This window comes from Ovis aries, chromosome 25, assembly GCF_016772045.2.
Source record: "Ovis aries strain OAR_USU_Benz2616 breed Rambouillet chromosome 25, ARS-UI_Ramb_v3.0, whole genome shotgun sequence".
Taxonomy (NCBI): Eukaryota; Metazoa; Chordata; class Mammalia; order Artiodactyla; family Bovidae; genus Ovis; species Ovis aries.
Genome location: NC_056078.1, coordinates 8,575,591 through 8,596,407, shown reverse-complemented (window position 1 = coordinate 8,596,407; position 20,817 = coordinate 8,575,591). Strand labels below are relative to the sequence as shown.

General features: G+C 38.3%; 1 protein-coding gene across 5 annotated transcripts in view; it reads left to right on the top strand.

Moving 5' to 3' along the window:
- HEATR1 (HEAT repeat containing 1) overlaps positions 1-20,817 on the top strand; it is a 50,897-nt gene that overhangs the window by 8,566 nt on the left and 21,514 nt on the right. For 3 of the 5 annotated variants that reach the window (XM_060406867.1, XM_060406866.1, XM_060406870.1), the window contains 14 exons: positions 783-885; positions 2,273-2,383; positions 2,792-2,909; positions 4,232-4,339; positions 9,171-9,266; positions 9,714-9,802; positions 10,770-10,981; positions 11,326-11,451; positions 12,030-12,217; positions 13,802-13,985; positions 14,134-14,270; positions 15,236-15,428; positions 19,307-19,476; positions 19,867-20,025. In XM_060406867.1, coding sequence (XP_060262850.1) covers positions 783-885; positions 2,273-2,383; positions 2,792-2,909; positions 4,232-4,339; positions 9,171-9,266; positions 9,714-9,802; positions 10,770-10,981; positions 11,326-11,451; positions 12,030-12,217; positions 13,802-13,985; positions 14,134-14,270; positions 15,236-15,428; positions 19,307-19,476; positions 19,867-20,025 — 1,994 coding nt within the window. The remainder of the gene's footprint in view (positions 1-782; positions 886-2,272; positions 2,384-2,791; positions 2,910-4,231; positions 4,340-9,170; positions 9,267-9,713; positions 9,803-10,769; positions 10,982-11,325; positions 11,452-12,029; positions 12,218-13,801; positions 13,986-14,133; positions 14,271-15,235; positions 15,429-19,306; positions 19,477-19,866; positions 20,026-20,817) is intronic. The other 2 variants (XM_060406869.1, XM_060406868.1) reach the window with 1 other exon arrangement.

The window sequence follows — 20,817 nt, the reverse complement described above, 5'->3', positions numbered from 1 at the left end:
AGTTATTCTCCCTGAGTCATTGAAAATATAAGATGAAAAATCTCATGTGTGAAAATCCAGATTTAAAAAAGCCCAGAAGTTAATTAGAAGGTGATTATTGGCCTTATATGTTTTTCACCTTTCAATAAATATGGAAAGACAAGAAAGACATTCTTGGTGCTGTTGCTACTAGAATAAGAAAGACATACTAAGAAAGTCATCTCTAAAGTTACATCCATTTATTGGAAAACAAGGTTTACTTAACCCAGTCTCAGTTTAAACATGAGTTTCAGAAACATGGCTAGCACAAATGAAAGGGTGCATTTCCTGTTCAGGTGGTGAGTAATGAAGTCAGGGCCAGCATTCATTCTTACATAATGGAAGATGACAGCTCTTGGTTCAGTCAGGAGGCATTGAGATGAAAGTTTAGTCTGTATGCAGATAGTGTATTGAAACGTAGATTCAGGTCCCAGCTTCACCGCTTGTAATGTGGCTTGGGGAAAGACTGTGTTTTTTGGACTTCAGTTTCATTAATGAGAGAGGCATGATAGTACTTGTTTAAAAAAAAAATATATAGAGGATTTCAAGTAAAGGATAAATGAGGGTGATATATACAAAATGATTTTGAAAGATGCAAATGACCAAATAGGTGAAGTACACTTGAAAATAGGTATAACGCTGGATGTGGATATATGTCTTAAAGTTATTCCTGTAGAAAGATTTTCTGCTATAAAAAAACCTAATAGCATGCACATGCAGAAACATTTTTCTCCAGTCAGTTTTAATTTGTTATGTATGCTAAGGAGAAGAAACTACAGAGACGGATGGTCAAGTCTACAGGAGACTCTTAGAAGCCATACTTACAAATATGTCCCTGAAGAACAACTTAGACCATTTGTTGGCTGGGTAAGCTCTTACTTTTGATATGCTTTTGATATTTGTATTTCTGTGGCTTAGTATACTTCTCAGGGTTGGTTGACAGTTTTCCAGTATCCCTTTATAATGTATTTGTTGCTTTGTCCATGTTCATTTAATTGTAAGTACTTAGTCAAGTGATTGTGGCAACAGAAAAAGAGGTAATTTCTCTCTAGTGTCTTTAGTGTATATATGTGATCATGCAGAGTTAATAGTGAAGATAAATTTGGGTTATATTATATGTAATTTGTGGTTATTTAAAATTTCCTCATACTAAGTGGACCAAAATGCAAGAAACAATATATCACAGTTGGTAATCAGTAAATGTCATTAAGAAACTTAAACCACTAAGGAAAGATAGTTGAGAGTCTCCTGTTTTCTTTTCTTACTGGAAGGGCAACTGGATACAGTGTAAAGAATGTAGTCATAGTAGTCAGAAAAAAAGTGGAGGTGTTAGGTGCTCGGTCGCTCTTTGTGACCCCATGGGCTGTAGCCCGCCAGGCTCCTCTGCCCATGGAATTCTCCAGGCCAGAGTACTAGAGTGGGTTGCCATTTCCTTCTCCAGGTGATTTCCCAACCCTAGAGATTGAACCTGGGTCTCCTACAGTGCAGGCAGGTTCTTTACCATCTGAGCCACCAGGGAAGCCCAGACACAAGTTATATCCTTCCTATTATCACCTCCAGGCAAGTAGAGTAGTGAGTTCTGAAAGTCAGGCTGTGCGGATCTGGTTTTGTCATTGTGTATCGTTGGGCAGGTACCTATCTACAGTTCAGTTCAGTTCAGTCGCTCAGTCGTGTCCGACTCTGCGACCCCATGAATCGCAGCACGCCAGGCCTCCCTGTCCATCACCAACTCCCGGAGTTCACTCAGACTTGAGTCCATTCGAGTCAGTGATGCCATCCAGCCATCTCATCCTCTGTCATCCCCTTCTCCTGCCCCCAATCGCTTCCAGCATCAGAGTCTTTTCAACTCTTCGCATGAGGTGGCCAAAGTACTGGAGTTTCAGCTTCAGCATCATTCCCTCCAAAGAAATCCTACAGAGTGTGTCATTTGTGCACCCTGCTCCCAAGTTGGCTTGTGAATTAAATGATATGCAAAGTACTGTTGAGAGGTTGGCTGTGGACTCAGACAGGGATTGAAAACTGTGCTCCACTTTTTATGATATAATAGTGCTCACTGAGTATTGCCTCTTGTTGCTGTTCTTGTTTAACCTAAGGCAAATTATAAGACTTCTTGGTCGGAGTTTTTGTACCTGTAGAATTAATCTAATTTTTACCCTGTGGAGGACAGAGATAATACATTCTAAAGCACGTAGTATGTAGTAGGTGTTCAATACATAGTAACTCTCATGCTGCTAGTATTTGTTTTGTTTTGCAGCCTTCTTTTTGAAGAATATATTTCATATAGTTCCCAGGACAAAATGGATTCTGATAAAGTAGCTTTGCTTAATGAACAGTTTCTTCCACTTATCAGACTTTTAGAAAGCAGGTAAGCTGTGTGGATGTGTGTGTGTGCACTTATTAACGTGTACTGCTGGTTTTATAGAGATGATTTACAAGTTACTTAAAAAGTGAAGGAATCATAAAGGGATTGTTTTTCTTTTCTACCTTTTAGGAAGGGACAATTATAGGATTTAAATATATTTGAAATATAAGTGAAAGTAAAGGTTGTATGGGGACAATGAAGAGTATAATTTTTTATATAAATTGTTGTTGAGATAGTCATAGTAACAACTCGATCAGTGTCATTTGATTTTACATATTCCGTCTGTCAGAAGTTTAAGTCTTAATCTCAGTAATTTGAAAAAGTTACATTTTTTTTCTTTTATACCTAGATGGTCTGTGTAGTTAATAACTTTATTAAGAATAATAAACTGACTCTTTAATTTCATCCCAGATACCCCAAAACATTAGATGCTGTATTAGAGGAACGCCTAAAGGAAATTACAGACCTGAAAAAGCAGGAGCTTTTTCACCAGTTTATCTCTCTTTCTACAAGTGGAGGAAAGTATCAGGTAACTTTTTCTTCAGGGGATTTGTGACATGGATATTCATGGGATTATTTGAAGAGCTTGGGAAGGAAATTTGCTACTTCACTCCTCTGTGTGAGAAGTTCCATGGAGAGAGAAGATTTACTCAGTTTGCCTTAGTTACCAGAAGTAAGACTCTGAGGCAGGAATTAAATAATTGCAGAAAGGTACAGTAATTTTTACATAACTGTGAACCTGATGCTTATTTCAGGAAAAGTGTTATTTGGAAATTTTATATCTCATGCTCGTTAGCAATCACCAAAAGATGGCCTAACTTAGATTTCTAGAGATCCTTATCTTTCTCCTGTATCTTCACTTCTTAGCACATCACCCGCCAGCCACATGTGGCTATTTAAGTCATTGATTAGGAAAAGAGAAATAGATTTTGTTTCATGATTATGTTAGGATTTCAGAAATTCTCTAGGGACAATTTGCCCCAAGTCTTTATGCTAGAAGTTAGACGCTTAACGTAGTTCTTATTGTCTGCCTTGAAAACAAATGTTATGAAGAGAAATGTGATTGTTTTGGTTTTTCTCTTCCATAATTAGACTTTTGCATCTTTAGTGGTATTTCATTTCCAGATCACAGGTTGATAGGCTTCCTTCTTAGTCTAATTACATAAATAAGTGAAGTTGTTAACAACTCCATTGTCACATCATTTTCTTAATAGATGAAATGCATTCTCTCTTCAGTGATCAGTTTTTTTGATGCATATTTTCATTTAGATGCTAATACCCCATGGTTTATCTTAGGTGTTTTTCACCTTGCCATCAGATATACATAAAGAACACAGAATCACTTCATAAATTACTGCACTGATTTAAACCTACATATAGACACAACTATACATGAAATCCCACTCCAGTTCTCTTGCCTGGAAAATCCCATGGATGGAGGAACTAAGAGTTGGACACGACTGAGCGACTTCACGTTCACTTTTCACTTTAATGCGTTGGAGAAGGAAATGGCAACCCACTCCAGTGTTCTTGCCTGGAGAACCCCAGGGACGGGGGAGCCTGGTGGGGTTGCACAGAGTCAGACACGACTGACGTGACTTAGCAGCGGTGGCAGCATACACGAAGTTACAGCATTCACAGTACAGATTTTTGTATCTGTTTACAAATCATACTGTGTTTTGGAGGCAAAGATTTTGCTTTACTTTTTACTTTTGGTTTACTTTACATTTTGCTTTCTGAAATTAGATGGTTATTGAATATGTCAGCGTGGTGTGGTTTTCTTTGGTTCTTGATTATATGCTGCTCAGATGTAATGGTGAGATCATTTGCTAATTGTGATGAATCCTACAGTTTTTAGCAGATTCTGATACCTCCTTGATGCTCAGTCTGAATCATCCGCTTGCTCCTGTGAGACTTCTGGCCATTAATCACCTGAAAAATGTCATGACAACACCAGAGGTCTGTGTTAAATAGCTTTCATTTTTGATGTTTTTATCCTTGTGATGAACAATGTAAGAAATTGAAGTTACCACCTAGAGTCAATATTGTTTAATTATAGAGGTAACCCTAATAAAGCAGATGCGAGTTCATTGGACAAAGATTTAAGACCATACGTACTGAAAGCCTCTATTTTTAACCTGTATATGTTTTAGCTGGTAAAGAATCCACCTGCAGTGTGGGAGACCTGGGTTCGATCCCTGGGTTGGGAAGATCCTCTGGAGAAGGGAAAGGCAACCCACTTCAGTATTCTGGCCTGGAGAATTCTATAGACTGTATAATCCATGGAGTCGCAAAGAATGGGACACAACTGAGCAACTTTCACTTTCTTTCATGTCCTAGTAACAACTTGTTATCAATGTTTCCACATTGCAGATGATTAGGTTAGTTTTAATTGAGAGTTTTTCAAGCTGGGATTAGGGATGAATTTATAGAGGGTCACAAATTATCTGAGTTTTCAGTTTTGGAATTTGAATTTGACAGTCTGACTTAACATGGACATATTTGAGGATATCAGAATGATAGCTTTTGGAACCCTGTTCAGTTTTGGTACCTGCCAGTCTCATTTGTGTCTAAAATTTTGGTGACTCCAAATAGTAAGTACAGAAGCTGACGTAATTTGTAAATAAAGCTTTTGCCCAAATAATATTTTACAAAGACTTTTCAGTGATTCGAGTAGAGCAGTATTTTCCGAACTTTAGTCATTCAGCCGCATTTTTTTGCTGTATTAGCTTACAACTGATGTTATTTTTTAGCTCCTTTTAAATGGACTCACTGCTTTTTCACATAGCCTTGTTTGTTCCTTTTCTTAAAATATGGTGGACTGGGGCTTCCATGGTGGCTCAGTGGTAAAGAATCTGCTTGCCAATGAAGGGGACTTGGGTTTGATCCTTGGGTTGGGAAGATTGCCTGGGGAAGGAAATGGCAGCCCACGTCTGTATTCTTGCCTGGGAAATCCCTCGGACAAGGAGGAGCCTTGTGGGCTGCAGTCCATGGGGTCACAGAGGAGTCGGACATGATTTAGTGACTAAGCTACAACAATGGTTGATTATAGTATAGTATAATATAGTATTATATTTCTTTTTTTTTTTTTAACTTTTTATTTTGTTTTGGGGTAGAGCCGATTAACCAACAGTGTTGTAATAGTTTCAGGTACAGTATTATAAGGAAATGGCAACCCACTCCAGTGTTCTTACCTGGAGAATCCCAGGGGCGGGAAAGCCTGGTGGGCTACCGTCTACGGGGTCGCACAGAGTCGGACACGACTGAAGTGACTTAGCAGCAGCTTAGTAATTCAGTATTTTTATAGGTTATGCTTCAAACAAAGTAAATATAAAATATTGACTATATTCCCTATGCTATGAATTAATTCCTTGTAACTTACTGAATTTATACCTAGTAGGCTTGTACTTCTTTATTCTCTTCATCTGTTTCACATAGCTTTTACATCATGAGTTTAAAGTGCTAACTGTATGTACATTTTATTATAGTTAGTACAGTTGGAAATAAGAATATTCATCTATGCAATATCTAAAATCACCTCGTGCTCTACCACTTGCGTATTTGGGAAATTTTTGGACTAGAGAAACGCAGTAGGAGAAATTCATCTCTTCGTAGCACATAGCAGTGTAAACAGGCTGAGCTCTGAGCTTGTGCCGTCGCCGTTGAAACCAGATTCATATTGCACGTAGGATTTAATTACAGCTAGTCATAATTACTGCTTTAAATTTATTCATGACTGTTCTTTTTAGTTTTTTAGTTTTTAACTTACAGTTTTATAAATATTTTGAAAATGTTCTAGTTTAGATTTTTAAACAGTTATACTTACTTTTGAAAATGGTTGATGTACTCATATTTGAAAAATACTGCTTTGCTTGATTGATTCCTGATCTGGTACAAATTATGTTTCTTTCATAAATTGCTGGTAGATTTGTCTTACTGACTTGTTGGATAAGTAAACCCAGTGAGTACTGTTCTTTGTTGTAATCGGAAGATTTCAGTGAGTAGAATAAGAAAGGAGTTCTTGAAATCTCCTAATATTATTGAACTCATTCTCATCCTTCTTTTACTCTTTATCCAGTCCTACCCTGGATTTGTTAGTTTTTCAGTGAAGGGCAGGCAGTATATACGTACGTTCAACTTACAGGCTTAAGTACTGTAACTGCAGTTAATGTCTGTCTTCGCATGCATTGATTTCCTTTCACGTCTCCATTTATGTTTGTACACAGGTAGGTTCTGTTCTCGAATTCCAGATTGAGCTATTGGGCTACTTGTTAGCTTTTGAGGAAAATTTGACATTATACTTTGACTTAGTTTTGTGGATTTGAAGGATTTTACTTTTTCTCTTCTAACCTTCCCTTCTGATCTACATTTTTCTTCTATAGGATTATTAACTTTTTTTTTACCACCTACAGTCAGAGCTATAGTCAGTTGGGTTCAGTTCATTTCAGTCGCTCAGTTGTGTCAGACTCTGCAACCCCATGAATCACAGCATGCCAGGCCTTCCTGTCCATCACCAACTCCTGGAGTTTACTCAAACTCATGTCCATCGAGTCGGTGATCCCATCCAATCATCTCATCCTCTGTCGTCCCCTTCTCCTCTTGCCCCCAATCCCTCCCAGCATCCAAGTCTTTTCTAATGAGTCAACTCCTCGCATGAGGTGGCCAAAGTACTGGAGTTTCAGCTTTAGCATCAGTCCTTCCAATGAACACCCAGGACTGATCTCCTTTAGAACGGACTGGTTGGATCTCCTTCTCCAACACCACAGTTCAAAAGCATCAGTCCTTCAGTGCTCAGCTTTCTTCACAGTCCAACTTCCACAATCCGTATATGACCACTGGAAAAACCATAGCCTTGACTAGACGGACCTTTGCTGGCAAAGTAATATCTCTGCTTTTGAATATGCTATCTAGGTTGGTCATAACTTTCCTTCCAAGGAGTAAGTGTCTTTTAATTTCATGGCTGCAGTCACCATCTGCAGTGATGTTGGAGCCCCCAAAAATAGTCTGACACTGTTTCCACTGTTTCCCATGAAGTGATGGGACTGGATGCCATGATCTTCGTTTTCTGAATGTTGAGCTTTAAGCCAACTTTTTCACTCTCCTGTTTCACTTTCATCAAGAGGCTTTTTAGTTCCTCTTCACTTTCTGCCATAAGGGTAGTGTTATCTGCATATCTGAGGTTATTGATATTTCTCCCGGCAATCTTGATTCCAGCTTGTGCTTCTTCCAGCCCAGCGTTTCTCATGATGTACTCTGCCTATAAGTTAAATAAGCAGGGTGACAATAGACATCCTTGACGTACTCCTTTTCCTATTTGGAACCAGTCTGTTGTTCCATGTCCGGTTCTAAGTGTTGCTTCCTGACCTGCATATAGGTTTCTCAGGAGACAGGTCAGGTGGTCTGGTATTCCCATCTCTTTCAGTATTTTCCACAGCTTATTGTGATCCACACAGTCAAAGGCTTTGGCATAGTCAATAAAGCAGAAATAGATGTTTTTCTGGAACTCTCTTGCTTTTTCCATGATCCAGCAGATGTTGGCAATTTGATCTCTGGTTCCTCTGCCTTTCCTAAATCCAGTTTGAACATCTGGAAGTTCACGGTTCATGTATTGCTGAAGCCTGGCTTGGAGAATTTTGAGCATTACTTTACTAGCATGTGAGATGAGTGCAATTGTGTGGTAGTTTGAGCATTCTTTGATATTTCCTTTCTTTGGAATTAGAATGAAAACTGACCTTTTCCAGTCCTGTGGCCACTGCTGAGTTTTCCAAATTTGCTGGCATATTGAGTGTAGCACTTTCACAGCATCATCTTTCAGGACTTGAAATAGCTCAACTGGAATTCCATCACCTCCACTAGCTTTGTTCATAGTGATGCTTTCTAAAGCCCACTTGACTTTACATTCCAGGATGTCTGGCTCTAGGTGAGTGATCACACCATTGTGATTATCTTGGTCGTGAAGATGTTTTTTGTACACTTCTTCTGTGTATTCTTGCCACCTCTTCTTAATATCTTCTGCTTCTGTTAGGTCCATACCATTTCTGTCCTTTATCGAGCTCATCTTTGCATGAAATGTTCCCTCGGTATCTCTAATTTTCTTGAAAAGATCTCTAGTCTTTCCCATTCTGTTGTTTTCCTCTGTTTCTTAAGGAGTCTTATATTTTTGTTGTGAATGATTTTATGTTTTATTTTCTTTTGTAATTTAAAAGAAAAACATGAACTTTTTTTTGGCAGAGTGCATGTCATCATCCTTACAAAAACTTTGAAAATTAATATGCTTCATTTTAACACTGCTGACGTCTAAGGCACTGTTTTAAGCATTGATATGTATTATTTGATCCTGTAGCAATCTTTTGAGGGACGTAGTATTATTAGCCCTGTGTTATAGATGAGAATAATGAGGCTTAGGAAGGTTATGTAACATACTCAAGATCTCATAGCTTGTCCAGTGGTAGAGCTGGGATTTCAACCCAGACAATCTGGTTCTGTAATCTCTGCACTCCCAATATGTAGGTTTTCTCTCATTTTAACAAAATAAAAATTGCATTTCAATTACACGTGTTATATTTTCAGTGGAAACTGGAAAAAGTTTGTACCCAACAATTATTCATCTAAAAAGGACTTTTAGAGATTGCCTAGTTCAACGCCAATTCAATCCATGTGTGCCAGGGGCAGCAGAGCCTGTGTTCCTTGACTGGAATTCTGGAATGCCTTTCACAAAACCATACTTCCTTTCTAATTTAAAGTCTCAAGAGATTTTAGCAACAACTAATTTTTTTTCCCTATTGTTCAGGAGAGTATCGATGAGTCTTTTATAAAAGAAGCTATTTTAACCCGATTAGATGATGACAATATAGATGTCGTTTCGTCGGCTATAAGTGCTTTTGAGGTGAGTGACTTTGTTGTTCATTGAAGTGCATGTTTTGCTTGTAAATATTTACTTACCCTTCTCACATGAATCACCTCTAGGCAGGAATATATTTGTAAATTATTCTTTTTTGGAAATAGTTCTGTTGAGATCACAGACTTTTAACTGGGGAGAGCACATAGGAGTAGTTAGATTACACAGCTTTATATATCTGGAAGTTCTTTTAGAATGGAAAAGTGCTTTTTATTAATAGTAAATTCCCGAGGTTCATGGGAAATTGGCTCCTGAGTGCCACTTTTGAGAAACTGCCCACATACAACTTTTAAATTATGTTGGGATTCTTGGGAGATAAATTCTCTTTTTTGGACGGGGGGATAAATTCTGTATAATTCATAATTTTTTTAAGTTTAATAAGCACCATATTTGAAGCAAGTAAAAATTTACTCATGGGTATTTTTTTCTCTCTAGATTTTCAAACAACACTTTAGTTCAGAAGTGACAGTTTCACATCTCCTGAATCTCTTTCGAAGAGCAGAACTTTCAAAAAATAGGGGATGGTAAGTATTTATATCTCCTCTTACAGATAAGTTAGTGAAATTCTTGTATGAAGTTCACTTTTATTTGGGTTTGTATGGGTCATAATATTCCCTGTGTTTGAAATTTTTCTTAATAAAATGGAAAAAAATATAATGTGTGACATAATGCTAAGATCTGGGAAGTAGGATGGGGGGGCGACTTTAATTTTTTACTTTATATAATTTTGTGGGGTCTTTTTTTTTTTACAAGAATAATATAATACTTTATAAGTAAAAACAAACACAAATACATTAAATAAAAAATAGACTCAGAGGCACATGACACTTTTTTGTAATATTTGATGAGCTTTTGTTATTTCATTTTTGGCACCTACCCTTTTTACATGGAAAACTGACTAAGCTCTTTAGAGAATGAGAGCGTGTCTTACAAGTTTTTATATCCTATGTAGCTGAACAGAGCATAACACCTGTTCAGATATTATTTTTTTAACTTAAAGAGTGAATCTTGGATTTCTAGTGGAGTTGAGACATAGTATAGTGTGATCTTTGTTTTATGTTATAATTAATGATCTCTCAAAAAAAAATTGGGCTTCCCCTGTGGCTCAGCTGGTAAAGAATCCGCCTGTCATGTGGGAGACCTGGGTTCGATCCCTAGGTTGGGAAGATTCCCAGAAGGGAAGGGCTACCCACTCCAGTATTTTGGCCTGGAGAATTCCAGGGACTAAGTCCATAGGGTTGCGAAGAATCAGACACGACTGAGCAACTTTCACTTTCAAAAAAAATACGATTTGACAGAATTGATTTAAAATTCATGCCCCAAATAACCCCTTTGTTATCATGGATTTTAAGTGATATCTTGATGTTTCTTAGTAATTTATTTGGTAAAGAGACCAGGACAGTGTCAGTTGAGCTGGGAAAGTATGATGATGAGTTTTTGTTGAACTGAAGTCTAATGTATCTCAACCAAATGTGTTTATGTATCTTTTAGGTACAAGGTACTTGAGATTGCAGCAGGCATACTGATTAAAGAGGAAATACTGGGTGAAGATGATCAGTTGTCGAATCAGGTGGTGGTGCATCTGTTGCCATTTATGATCATCAACAGTGACGATATGGAATCTGCTGAGATGAAAATGGCTATTTATTTATCAAAATCAGGAATTTGCTCTTTGCATCCTTTATTAAGAGGCTGGAAAGAAGGTAAGAGATGAAGCTGTTTTTCAGAAAAGGTAAACAAGTGACACTTTAAAGAAGGAAGATAATGACAGTTAAAAATGGACAGTGATTGTTATTTGAAATTGTTTATGTTACATGCCAGCAAGATTTTTAAAAATTTTTACTGATATGAAAAGTATACTTTGAAAAGGAAGCTGACCCACTGATGAATTCTAAATTGTATGAAAAGAAAAATAAAAACCATACCTTCACAGGAAGATTGTAAAACTTTTGCCTAAATTCCTTACTCTGCATTCAAGTGAATGTTGGTGACAGAAGAGTCCCTGGTGTTTGATTCTTATGTATACATTCTTTTTTTTTGTAAACAGCTCTTGAAAATGTGATTAAAAGCACAAAGTCAGAAGAACTAATTGGTGTAGCAAATCAGAAGATGATTGAGTTGCTGGCTGACAATATAAATTCAGGGAATCCCTCTTCAATGTTAAAGATGGTAGGTACACTTTTGAAGTCCACACCTTGGGTTTCCTTCTCAGAATCTTTCTGGACTCTCAGTGGTTACTTGACTAGGTTCTTCTTTTATTTAAAACAACTTTTCCATTCTTGAGTACTTTGTTTTATTTTAAAAATATATAGTGTTATTTAGTATATCTTGCAGATTGTTTGAAATCCTTAACATTTTGGAGAATTTATTTCATCATGGTTGTTTATTGGACCAGTAGGAATATAATGTGTACTTTTTAATCTTTTTTCCTCTCATTTAAAGTATTAAAGTCATGTTTTTTTTTAAAGAACAAAATAGAATCTGAAAGAGGAGAAATTTTCTTTTGCCTTAGTAAATAAACCTTTTAAAAACATAAAAACATCTAGTTGGCAGGTGCAATTATGTGCATTGTAATTTCTCAGATTATTTTTATAATTACTCAGAAGTCAATGCTTATTACTTTTTTAAGGTTTTATATCTATCATCTCTGATATTAGAACAAATGATACCTAGATAGGCAGAGGTTGAGAAAATTGTTTTTATGCAAACCGAGAGCCACCATTAATGGAGGTTGTTTATTTTTCAAGGTAGAGGATTTAATAGGTGTTGGAGAGAAGGAATCCTTTAGCGTGAAGCAGAAAGTGACTTTTCATGTAGTCATGGCTGTGCTTGTCTCCTGCTGTTCGTCCTTGAAAGAAACTCACTTTCCATTTGCAACAAGAGTCTTCAGTTTGTTGCAGAAAAAGATAAAGAAGCTTGAAAGTGTCATTACTACAGTGGTAAGTAAGGAGTGCAGAGGCTCTGGAGAGTCGAATGTTGAGACCACTTTGTCAATCACAGTAGAACTGAAAATTGGAGGCTGAGATGCTGAGTCTTTGGATTCTAGGAGTAGAATATGAAGTGGCCTTTTGTAGTAGTAGGTAATGAATTAGGCGCTCTCTTCCTTTTGCAGGAAATGTGATTGAGTAGTGGGATTTCAGGTTTGCGGTGTTTGTGTCTGATAATTGACTCTACTCTGTGTTATCTCTATTGGGCCATTTTCCGAGTTATACTGAACTACATCTAGTAATAAGGAATTCACTAGATACATTACTGTTTGAATAATATTGTTTTGTTCTGTTGTTTACTAAAATAGATCTTTTGTATTATTTTTATTTGGATTTTGCAAGCATATTATTATCTTTGACAGTCTTACATATTGATATTTTTACCTACTACCGCACCTTGAGGTTACAGATGTCTTTCTTTTAATATCTGCCGTAAATAGTGTCTCATTGTAGTGTCATCTTTACTTCTTGGGTTCCTTGTTGCAGGAGTTGCTCAACAGATCTCGTATTTTTCACATTCATTTGTACCCTTTAGGATTTTATAAGTTGTATCACAGCCATTATAGCTGAATTTTTGTAAACTTTATAGAAATGAATTTTCATATTTTAAAAAAGTGGCCCAGGGAATTCCGCGGTGGTCTCATGGCTAGGACTCTGCGCTTTCACTGCTGGGGCCCAGGTTTGATCCCTGTCGGGGAGTTAAGATCCCACAAGCCATGAGGCTCAGCCAAAAAAATTTAAAAAATAAAACGTAATTCAGATGAGCCCTTTTTAACTTCTTTCTTTATTTTTTTGAATGCATGGTGACCTGGACTCTTCTTGTTTTCAGTGATAAAGTGTAGACAAATTGAACATTTTATTATGGATAGATAACATGTTGTTTTATAAGTTTTGAGCATCTTTTTGGCTGTAGTAGCACATTGAGCCAATGAATTCCACTACCAGAGCCATTATCTTGAAAGTCTGGCTTTGGGTAATTTTACTTCCAAGTTATTACTCTGCACTCGCCTTGCGGAGTCTCATTTGTCATTTTCCTGCGCCACTTCTCGTGCTTCCTGTTGGCATTTTAGTGTAATTTAGTGCACCTTAACCTTATGCTGCTCATTTAGAATCATCTGCAAATCTGGGGATTTGACCATGTATTATTCTTCAGATCAGCAGTAAAAGTGTGAAACGAGAAAAGTCTCTTTAAGGATCTCTTGGAAATGCAATTCCTTATCTTCTGTTTAGAAACATGCTTACCCTTTATTTGATAAAGCATAATTAACAGGAATAACATTTGATTTAGGGATGGGTTTTAAGAAAACACAGATAAAAATGAAGCCACACTGAACTTATTTGTGTCTTTTCTTGTGAATAGTGATGGTTAGACGTCTTAAAAGATCTGATTAAAACAACTAATCTCCCTACCCAAATACATGTATAGACAAAATTTTTCAAATTACACAATTATACAGCCATTGCAGTCCATCTCTATAATTCATGTTCAGGACACCTTTGAATTAGTGCTGTTTTTGTTTTGCTTTAACATTTCAGGAGATCTCCCCAGAATGGCATTTTGAGCTGATGATGGACAGAGGGATACCGTTGGAGCTGTGGGCACATTACGTAAAACAGCTCAACACTGCCCAGCGGATTGACGTGGAGGACTCGGTGTTACTCTTGTTTTCACTGAAAAATTTTATTCATACTCTAAAGGCTCCTAAATCTTTCCCTAAAGGTAGGACAAGCCGTGAATCCCTTGAGTGTGATACTGTGGAAAACTGAAGTATTAATTCTACAGTGTTGCTTGTCTTGAGTGAAAAGTTCCCAGCAGTGTGTTCACAGACGCTTACGCGCCCTTTCCCGTTCTCTTCGCGTCCCCGTAGGTGACACATGGTGGAATCCCGAGCAGCTGCGGGAAGACAGCAGAGACTACCTGCGTCTGCTCATTGGGCTCTTTGAGACGGTTCTCGGTGGCGCTGATGCCATTCACTTTCGGGTTCTGATGAAACTTTTCATAAAGGTACCAGGTCATCTTTTCCAGACATACTCTTCCCTTGAAGATGATGTTATAGATGATTTCAGTTTTGGTAGTTTTTAACGAAAAAGAAAGCAGACTTTTAAGCAGTGGAGTGTGTGATGACGGAGGCAGGCTGGTAAAGCTGTGCTGAATCATGACAGCAGCCCATAGGTTGGACAGAGACTGACATTGCTGCCGGCCTCCTAATGGCATTAGTCAGCCAGATATATTGGGCTGTTGTGATTATTAAATACCTGAGCAGGAGCCACTGAGTGGCTCTGCACATCCTAAACTGCCTCTCTGAACCACAGTGGAGAGATTTTGTCACAGCACCATGACCTCCATGCTGCCAGGCCCAGTGGTCAGTTCTTTATCCTGTCTTAACCTCTAAACAGTGTTTGACACAGTTGACATGGGTCACTCCGCCCTTAAAGTACTTTCTCAGTGAGGCTTCCTAACATCATTCTAGTCTGGGTTGTCTGCTTGGTGACCTCATCCTTTTCATTGTTTGAGCCCCAAATTATAGAGAAGTCCTCTGAATACCACTGCCAATAAGTCCTTTGAACTCATCTATATCCTTCCCAGTGTAAGTACCCAGCAGAGATGAATTTTAAAGTGACTAGACAAAGCAAAACATGGCAGTAAATTGTTCTTTGTAATTGTACACTAGAGGAAATTAGTGTACAAATTGGAACCAACTTACTTGAGTAAAGGGCTTCCCTGGTGGCTCAGATGGTAAAGAGTCTGCCTGCAATGCAGGAGTCCCAGGTTCAGTCCCTGGGACAGAAAAATCCCGTGGAGGAGGGAATGGCTACCCACTCCAGTCTTCTTGCCTGAAGAGTCCCTCAGACAGAGGAACCTGGCGGGCTACAGTCCATGGGGTCATGAAGAGCCAGACACGACTGAGCGACTAACACTTTATATACTATTTGAGTAAGGTTAACTTCACTACCTTTTTTTTTTTTTAGGTACATTTAGAAGATGTTTTTCAGTTATTCAAGTTCTTTTCTGTTTTATGGACCTATGGTTCTAGCCTTTCAGACCCGCTCAACTGCAGAGTAACAGCAGCGCTGCAGACGCAAGCTCTTTATGTGGGCTGTGCCCTGCTCTCTTCTCAGAAGGCGCAGTGTAAACATCAGCTGGCATCTGCGTCTTCTCCAGGTACTACAAGTAGCCTTGTCCTGTTTTGTCATGACCAGCTGGTAATGCTTTCTCTGTGTGAGATGAGTGAAGGTTGTGGTTTGGAGAATTTGTTTTTATTAGTGTGAGTGTACACTCTCTCTCTCTGTAGAGGGGGGATGTGTGTGTGTGTATTTATGTATATGTAGGCTGTTTGTGGCTACTTTTATATTGCTTTTAAGTTCTAAATATCAATTGCAAAATCTTGCCAAAACAAATAAAAAAAAGGTAGGTGATTAATTTTGGGATTTTACTATCCAACTGTTCATTTTTTGAGTAGGCACAGGCTATCTAGGGAAACCAAACCATCTTAATACAGTTCAGCATTTAACTGATTGATTGTATAAAATTGGTCTCCATTGAGGCAACCCTTCCGGATTTATCTGTTTTATCTGGTATAAAGTAATTTTCAGGTTGGGCACGCAGTAATGAAACAGCCAAAAATAAAACTAATGCTTTTTATAAGTGAAATTATAAATTTTTCAAAACATGCAGAATTTCATAAAGTTGATATGAATATGATTTTGAGAAGTGGATTGACTTATAAAGTTACTGACAAATGAGAGGATCTGGCAGAATCAGACCCTATAGTGACTGAAGGTGAGAAAGTTGATGAGGATGATGGAATCATTTTAGTGTGAGAGGAAGAAGAGTGGCCCGTGGGAAATCTGAACATGCTCTTGATTTTGTCTTCCCAAATCACTCTTTATAAGTGGTCTGTGAAAGCAAAGTGAATGATCCTACATTTTCCTCAGAACAATTTCCCAGTGTTTTATTAGCTGCTTGAAAGAGGACATAATTATGATTGTAGTCAAAATTTTGTTACATGTGAGATAGGTACAATTTCAAGTTTTACTTACAAAGTTAATCCCATGAATGTAATTCTTTTTCCACTGCTTACTGTAAAATTGCAGTCCTCTTTTTAAATGGGTTTACTTTTTTTTTTTTTTTTTTTTTAATGTTTTGGCTCTCTGTATCTTCATTGTTGCAGGCAGGCTTTCTCAAGTTGTGATGAGCAGGGGCTACTCTAGTTTCGACACATAGGCTTCTCGTTGTGGTGGCTTTTCTTGTTGAGCACAGGCTCTAGGGTGCTCCAGCTTCAGGAGTTGTGGTACACAGGCTTAGTTGCCTTTTGGCATGTGGAGTCTTCTCAGACCAGGGGTCGAACCCATGTCCCCTGTTTTGGCAGGTGGGTTCTGGACCACCAGAAAGTCCTGGATTTACTTTTAAGAAGATGTATTTAGGTTTTTTGGATGTGAACTTCATGCACATTTCTTAAACTTTCCATTGAATACACTGCAAGCATCTTTCTATATTAATATATATAATTGTATATTTTTTAAATGTCTGCAGAATATTTTATATGGAGATATGCCGTATTTTATGAAAATAGTTATCCACTGTTAAACTTGTGAGTTTAAAAAAAAAAGTCACAAGTAGTTAGATTTTCTAGTTAGGTATGAAATGTGCTATCCTTTAGCATCAAAGGCAGCGGCTTCTTAGGGCCATGCCTCTTTGTGGGCAGCATGACAGCGGACCTAACGTTTCCTGTGGCGTTGCAGCAAGATGAGCTCCCTTCATACTCCTGCTGCTTTGCTTTCTGTCACCTCCCCCTTCCTAAAGTGCTGTTGCATTTATGCTCCCTAGGCATGTCACAGGACTGTTAGAAACAGGAGAGGTGCGTTCCGTTCTGCTTGGAAGCTCAAGGACCACTAGCATCGCCTAGGCCCAGATAGAGGGCACTTACTCATTGCACCTGTCCTCAGACCACTCCACTGCGAGTGTGCAGTGAGCTGCTGCTGCTGCTAAGTCACTTCAGTCGTGTCCGACTCTGTGACCTCAGAGATGGCAGCCCACCAGGCTCCTCTGTCCCTGGGGTTCTCCAGGCAAGAACACTGCAGTGGGTTGCCATTTCCTTCTCCAGTGCATGCATGCACGCATGCTAAGTCGCTTCAGTCGGGTCCGACTCTGTGCGACCCTATGGACAGCAGCCCACCAGGCTCCTCTGTCCACAGGATTCTCTAGGCAAGAACACTGGAGAGGGTTGCCATTTCCTTCTCTCCAGTGAGCTTCTAGCCATATCTTATCCATAAGGAATCTTGGCTGGTATTTGTTTTCATATAATTACAAAAAACATGATGTTGTTTAAAAGAAAAAGAAAAAGGACTGGAAATTCTAGCAAGTAGATACCTGGGCCTGAAGCTGCCCTTGTGAATTCAACTTTTCAGCTCTTCATTTCTGGCTTTATTTTGTAAATTAATTTTCTGGAGACCAGGAAAGTCTAACTTTTGTATGACCTCAGAAAGGTATGAACACTTGTCATACTGTTTCTTGGCATTCCAGAAGTAGTATGTATAGAATGGATCAGTTCTAGCAAGATAAAAAGTACCAAAATTTGCCCCAGTAAATAGCATGGAATAAAGCATAAATAACTAACTACTATAAAAGGAATTTAGTTCTCTTTGTCCCAGAGACTTCTCTTTCAAAAAACCCTGATTCAGTCGCTTTCACAGATTCATTTTACCATGATCCTTGAAGCCAGTTTATTTCAATGTTGTTGAGCTGGGCAGGGCATAGAATGAAGGAAAGCTTCCAGATTCTGTTTAAAACCAGCACAGCATGCTGACAGACAAAAGGTGATGGGTGCTTTGAATAATAATGCAACAGTTCTAAATAAAATATTTGTTGGGTCCAGGAGCATTATTTTAGAGAATAAACATTTCCCCAGAGTTCATTCCAGCAGGACAAAATTGGTTCAAAACTAGGAACTCTATTATGTAATTGGCTAGAGAAAACTCATATAATCATGTCCAAAGATCTGAAAAGGCATGAGATAAAAATCAGTAACTATTCCTAATTAAGTGACAGCAGAATAGAAGTAACATGATGAAAATACTTCTCAAATCAGAAGCTAGTATTTTTGCCACGTAATTGGGGAAACAGAAACATTCTTGTTAAATTCATCAATTTTATTGAACATGGTTCTAGTTGGCAGAAATAGATGCCTTTCAAATACTAGTGAGATGTATGAATGATAAAGCTGACATCCCAGATCTGTGGGGTTCTTAGGTTGAATATTAAACAGGACATCTGGTTAGTCATTTGGAAATATTAAAGAAGTTTGACTGCAGCCTTATTCCTTCGACAGAAGTGTGAGCTGAGCTAAAGATTGCACATTAAAAAGAAAACTTAGCTTTAGTGTTAGAAAATGTGGAATCCATATGATCACTATCTAAATATAGAGGTAGATACTTTTTAAAGAGAGCACCTTTCTAAGCAACATATAAAGCTAGAAGAAAGATTCTTCTATAAAGCTATGAAGTTTCCACGTCAAAAAGAATGTGAAAGCAAACATCAGTTCAGGCCAAAATATCTGCCAAGCCTGATGCATGAGTGGGTTATTTCCTCTGCACACTTGCTCAGGGGTGTATGTACAGGACGTTTGTTGCAGTGGTTTTAATGCCAAAAGACTAGAAACAATCTGAACTTTTACTTGTAAGGTACTAGTTTTTAAAACTATGGACAGCACAATCTAGCATTTCTGTACAATTTTAGAAGGCTATTTAAGTTAGATATGTATGTATCAATGGTGGTATGGGAAACACTCCCAGTGTGCACTGAGATGTGAGAGCAGCTGTGCAGAATAGCACGTGTGTTCTCTGGTCGCATGTATTTTCAGACCAGCACACCAGTGCACATCTGGCATTTCTCTAGGGTAGTGAAATGATTAAACAGTGACTTCAGGGAGGGGGTTTGAGCCGGGAGGAAAGCTTTCATCATGTACTGCTTGATACTGTTGCAATTTTATGCTGTTTCAATGTTTTCAATCGTTACTTCAGTGTTTTTCCCTTTGGTTTTAGTGGTGATATCTCTACTCATTAATCTGGGCAGCCCCATAAAAGAAGTGCGCAGGGCTGCCATTCACTGTCTCCAGGCCCTCAGTGGAGTGGCATCCCAGTTTCAGCTGGTCATAGATCATGTGGTTCCTAAAGCAGAGGAGATCACCTCAGATGCCACCTACGTCGTTCAGGTAAACTCAGTGGCGGAGAAGATGGAGTGTGTGCAGACGTTGTGGACACGCGAGCCATTCTCCCCTTCGTTGATGTTCTGCTTTGCAGGGCATTTGATTGGCTAAGTCATTGAATTTAGAAATTGATATGTCAATAGCTGCACATCTTTATCCCCTAATCTTAAAAAGATAGCAGTATCATGTTGCATTTCTGCTATCTTGTCACTGGCTAAAAGACCAGTGTTGGTAGGAAGCTACCAGATGGGTAGTGATACATTTCCTATTCAGGTTTCAAGGGGAAATGAAAAATCATTGCATCATTTGGGAAAGCATCTTCCTTGAGTAGCACATGGAGCACTCCCCCCCCCCCCCGCCCTTTTTTTTAAGCCACTTTTCTTTTTTGTATCCTAGGACTTGGCAACTTTATTTGAGGAACTACAGAGTGAAAAGAAGCTGAAATCTCATCAAAAGTTAACTGAAACTTTGAAAAACCTCCTTTATTGTGTATATGGTTGCCCATCTTATATTACAAAAGATTTGATGAAAGTACTTCAGGACATCAACAATGAGGTATGTGTAATTTAAGTGAGCTATATCCATTCCAGGTGATGTTAGTGAAGATTATTTTAATTAGTCATGTGTGTACAAGACTGCGTGAGAGTTATACACACTCAGGCGTGAATACTTTCATATTAATGTGAGAGACAGAAGAGCTGAGGTGGAGGAAAAAGATACAGGGTACAAAAACAAGCAGTACTGCATTTCTGTCCATTTTAAAATTGTGTGTTATCCCTGTCTCATCATTGACTTGATGTTAAATGAATTTTCAAGTCACAGGGGAAACCGATGACAATGCATTGATGAAAAATAGTTTGTGTTTATTCTCAGGTGAAAATCTCCACGAAATAATAATATTTGAACATATAAGTCTATATATATTTCAAAATTGTTTACTGTTTTTAAAAATACACATGGCTGTACATTTCTGGAGAGGTGGAGGGAGAAACAGAGCTTTCTCTATGGTTCCAGGGAAGCCTGTGTTACAAAAGAAAGAGGTTTATGAACCACTTGTGTAATGGTTTGTGCTTGTAAGCCAGAGAAAACTGTTCCTTATCCTAGTGTTCCAAAAACTCCTCTGGACCTTACCAATCTTGGGACTTGACTTCAAGTTGAAGAAGTAAGAGAGGGTTGAAGTAAGAGTTGTTTAGTCGCTAGGTCAAGTCTGACTCTTGTGACACTGTGGACTGTAGCCTGCCAGACTCCTCTGTCCATGGATTTCCCAGGTAAGAATACTGGAGTGGGTTGCCATTTCCTTCTCCAGGAGATCTTTCCAACCCAGGGATCAAACCTGAGTCTCCTGAA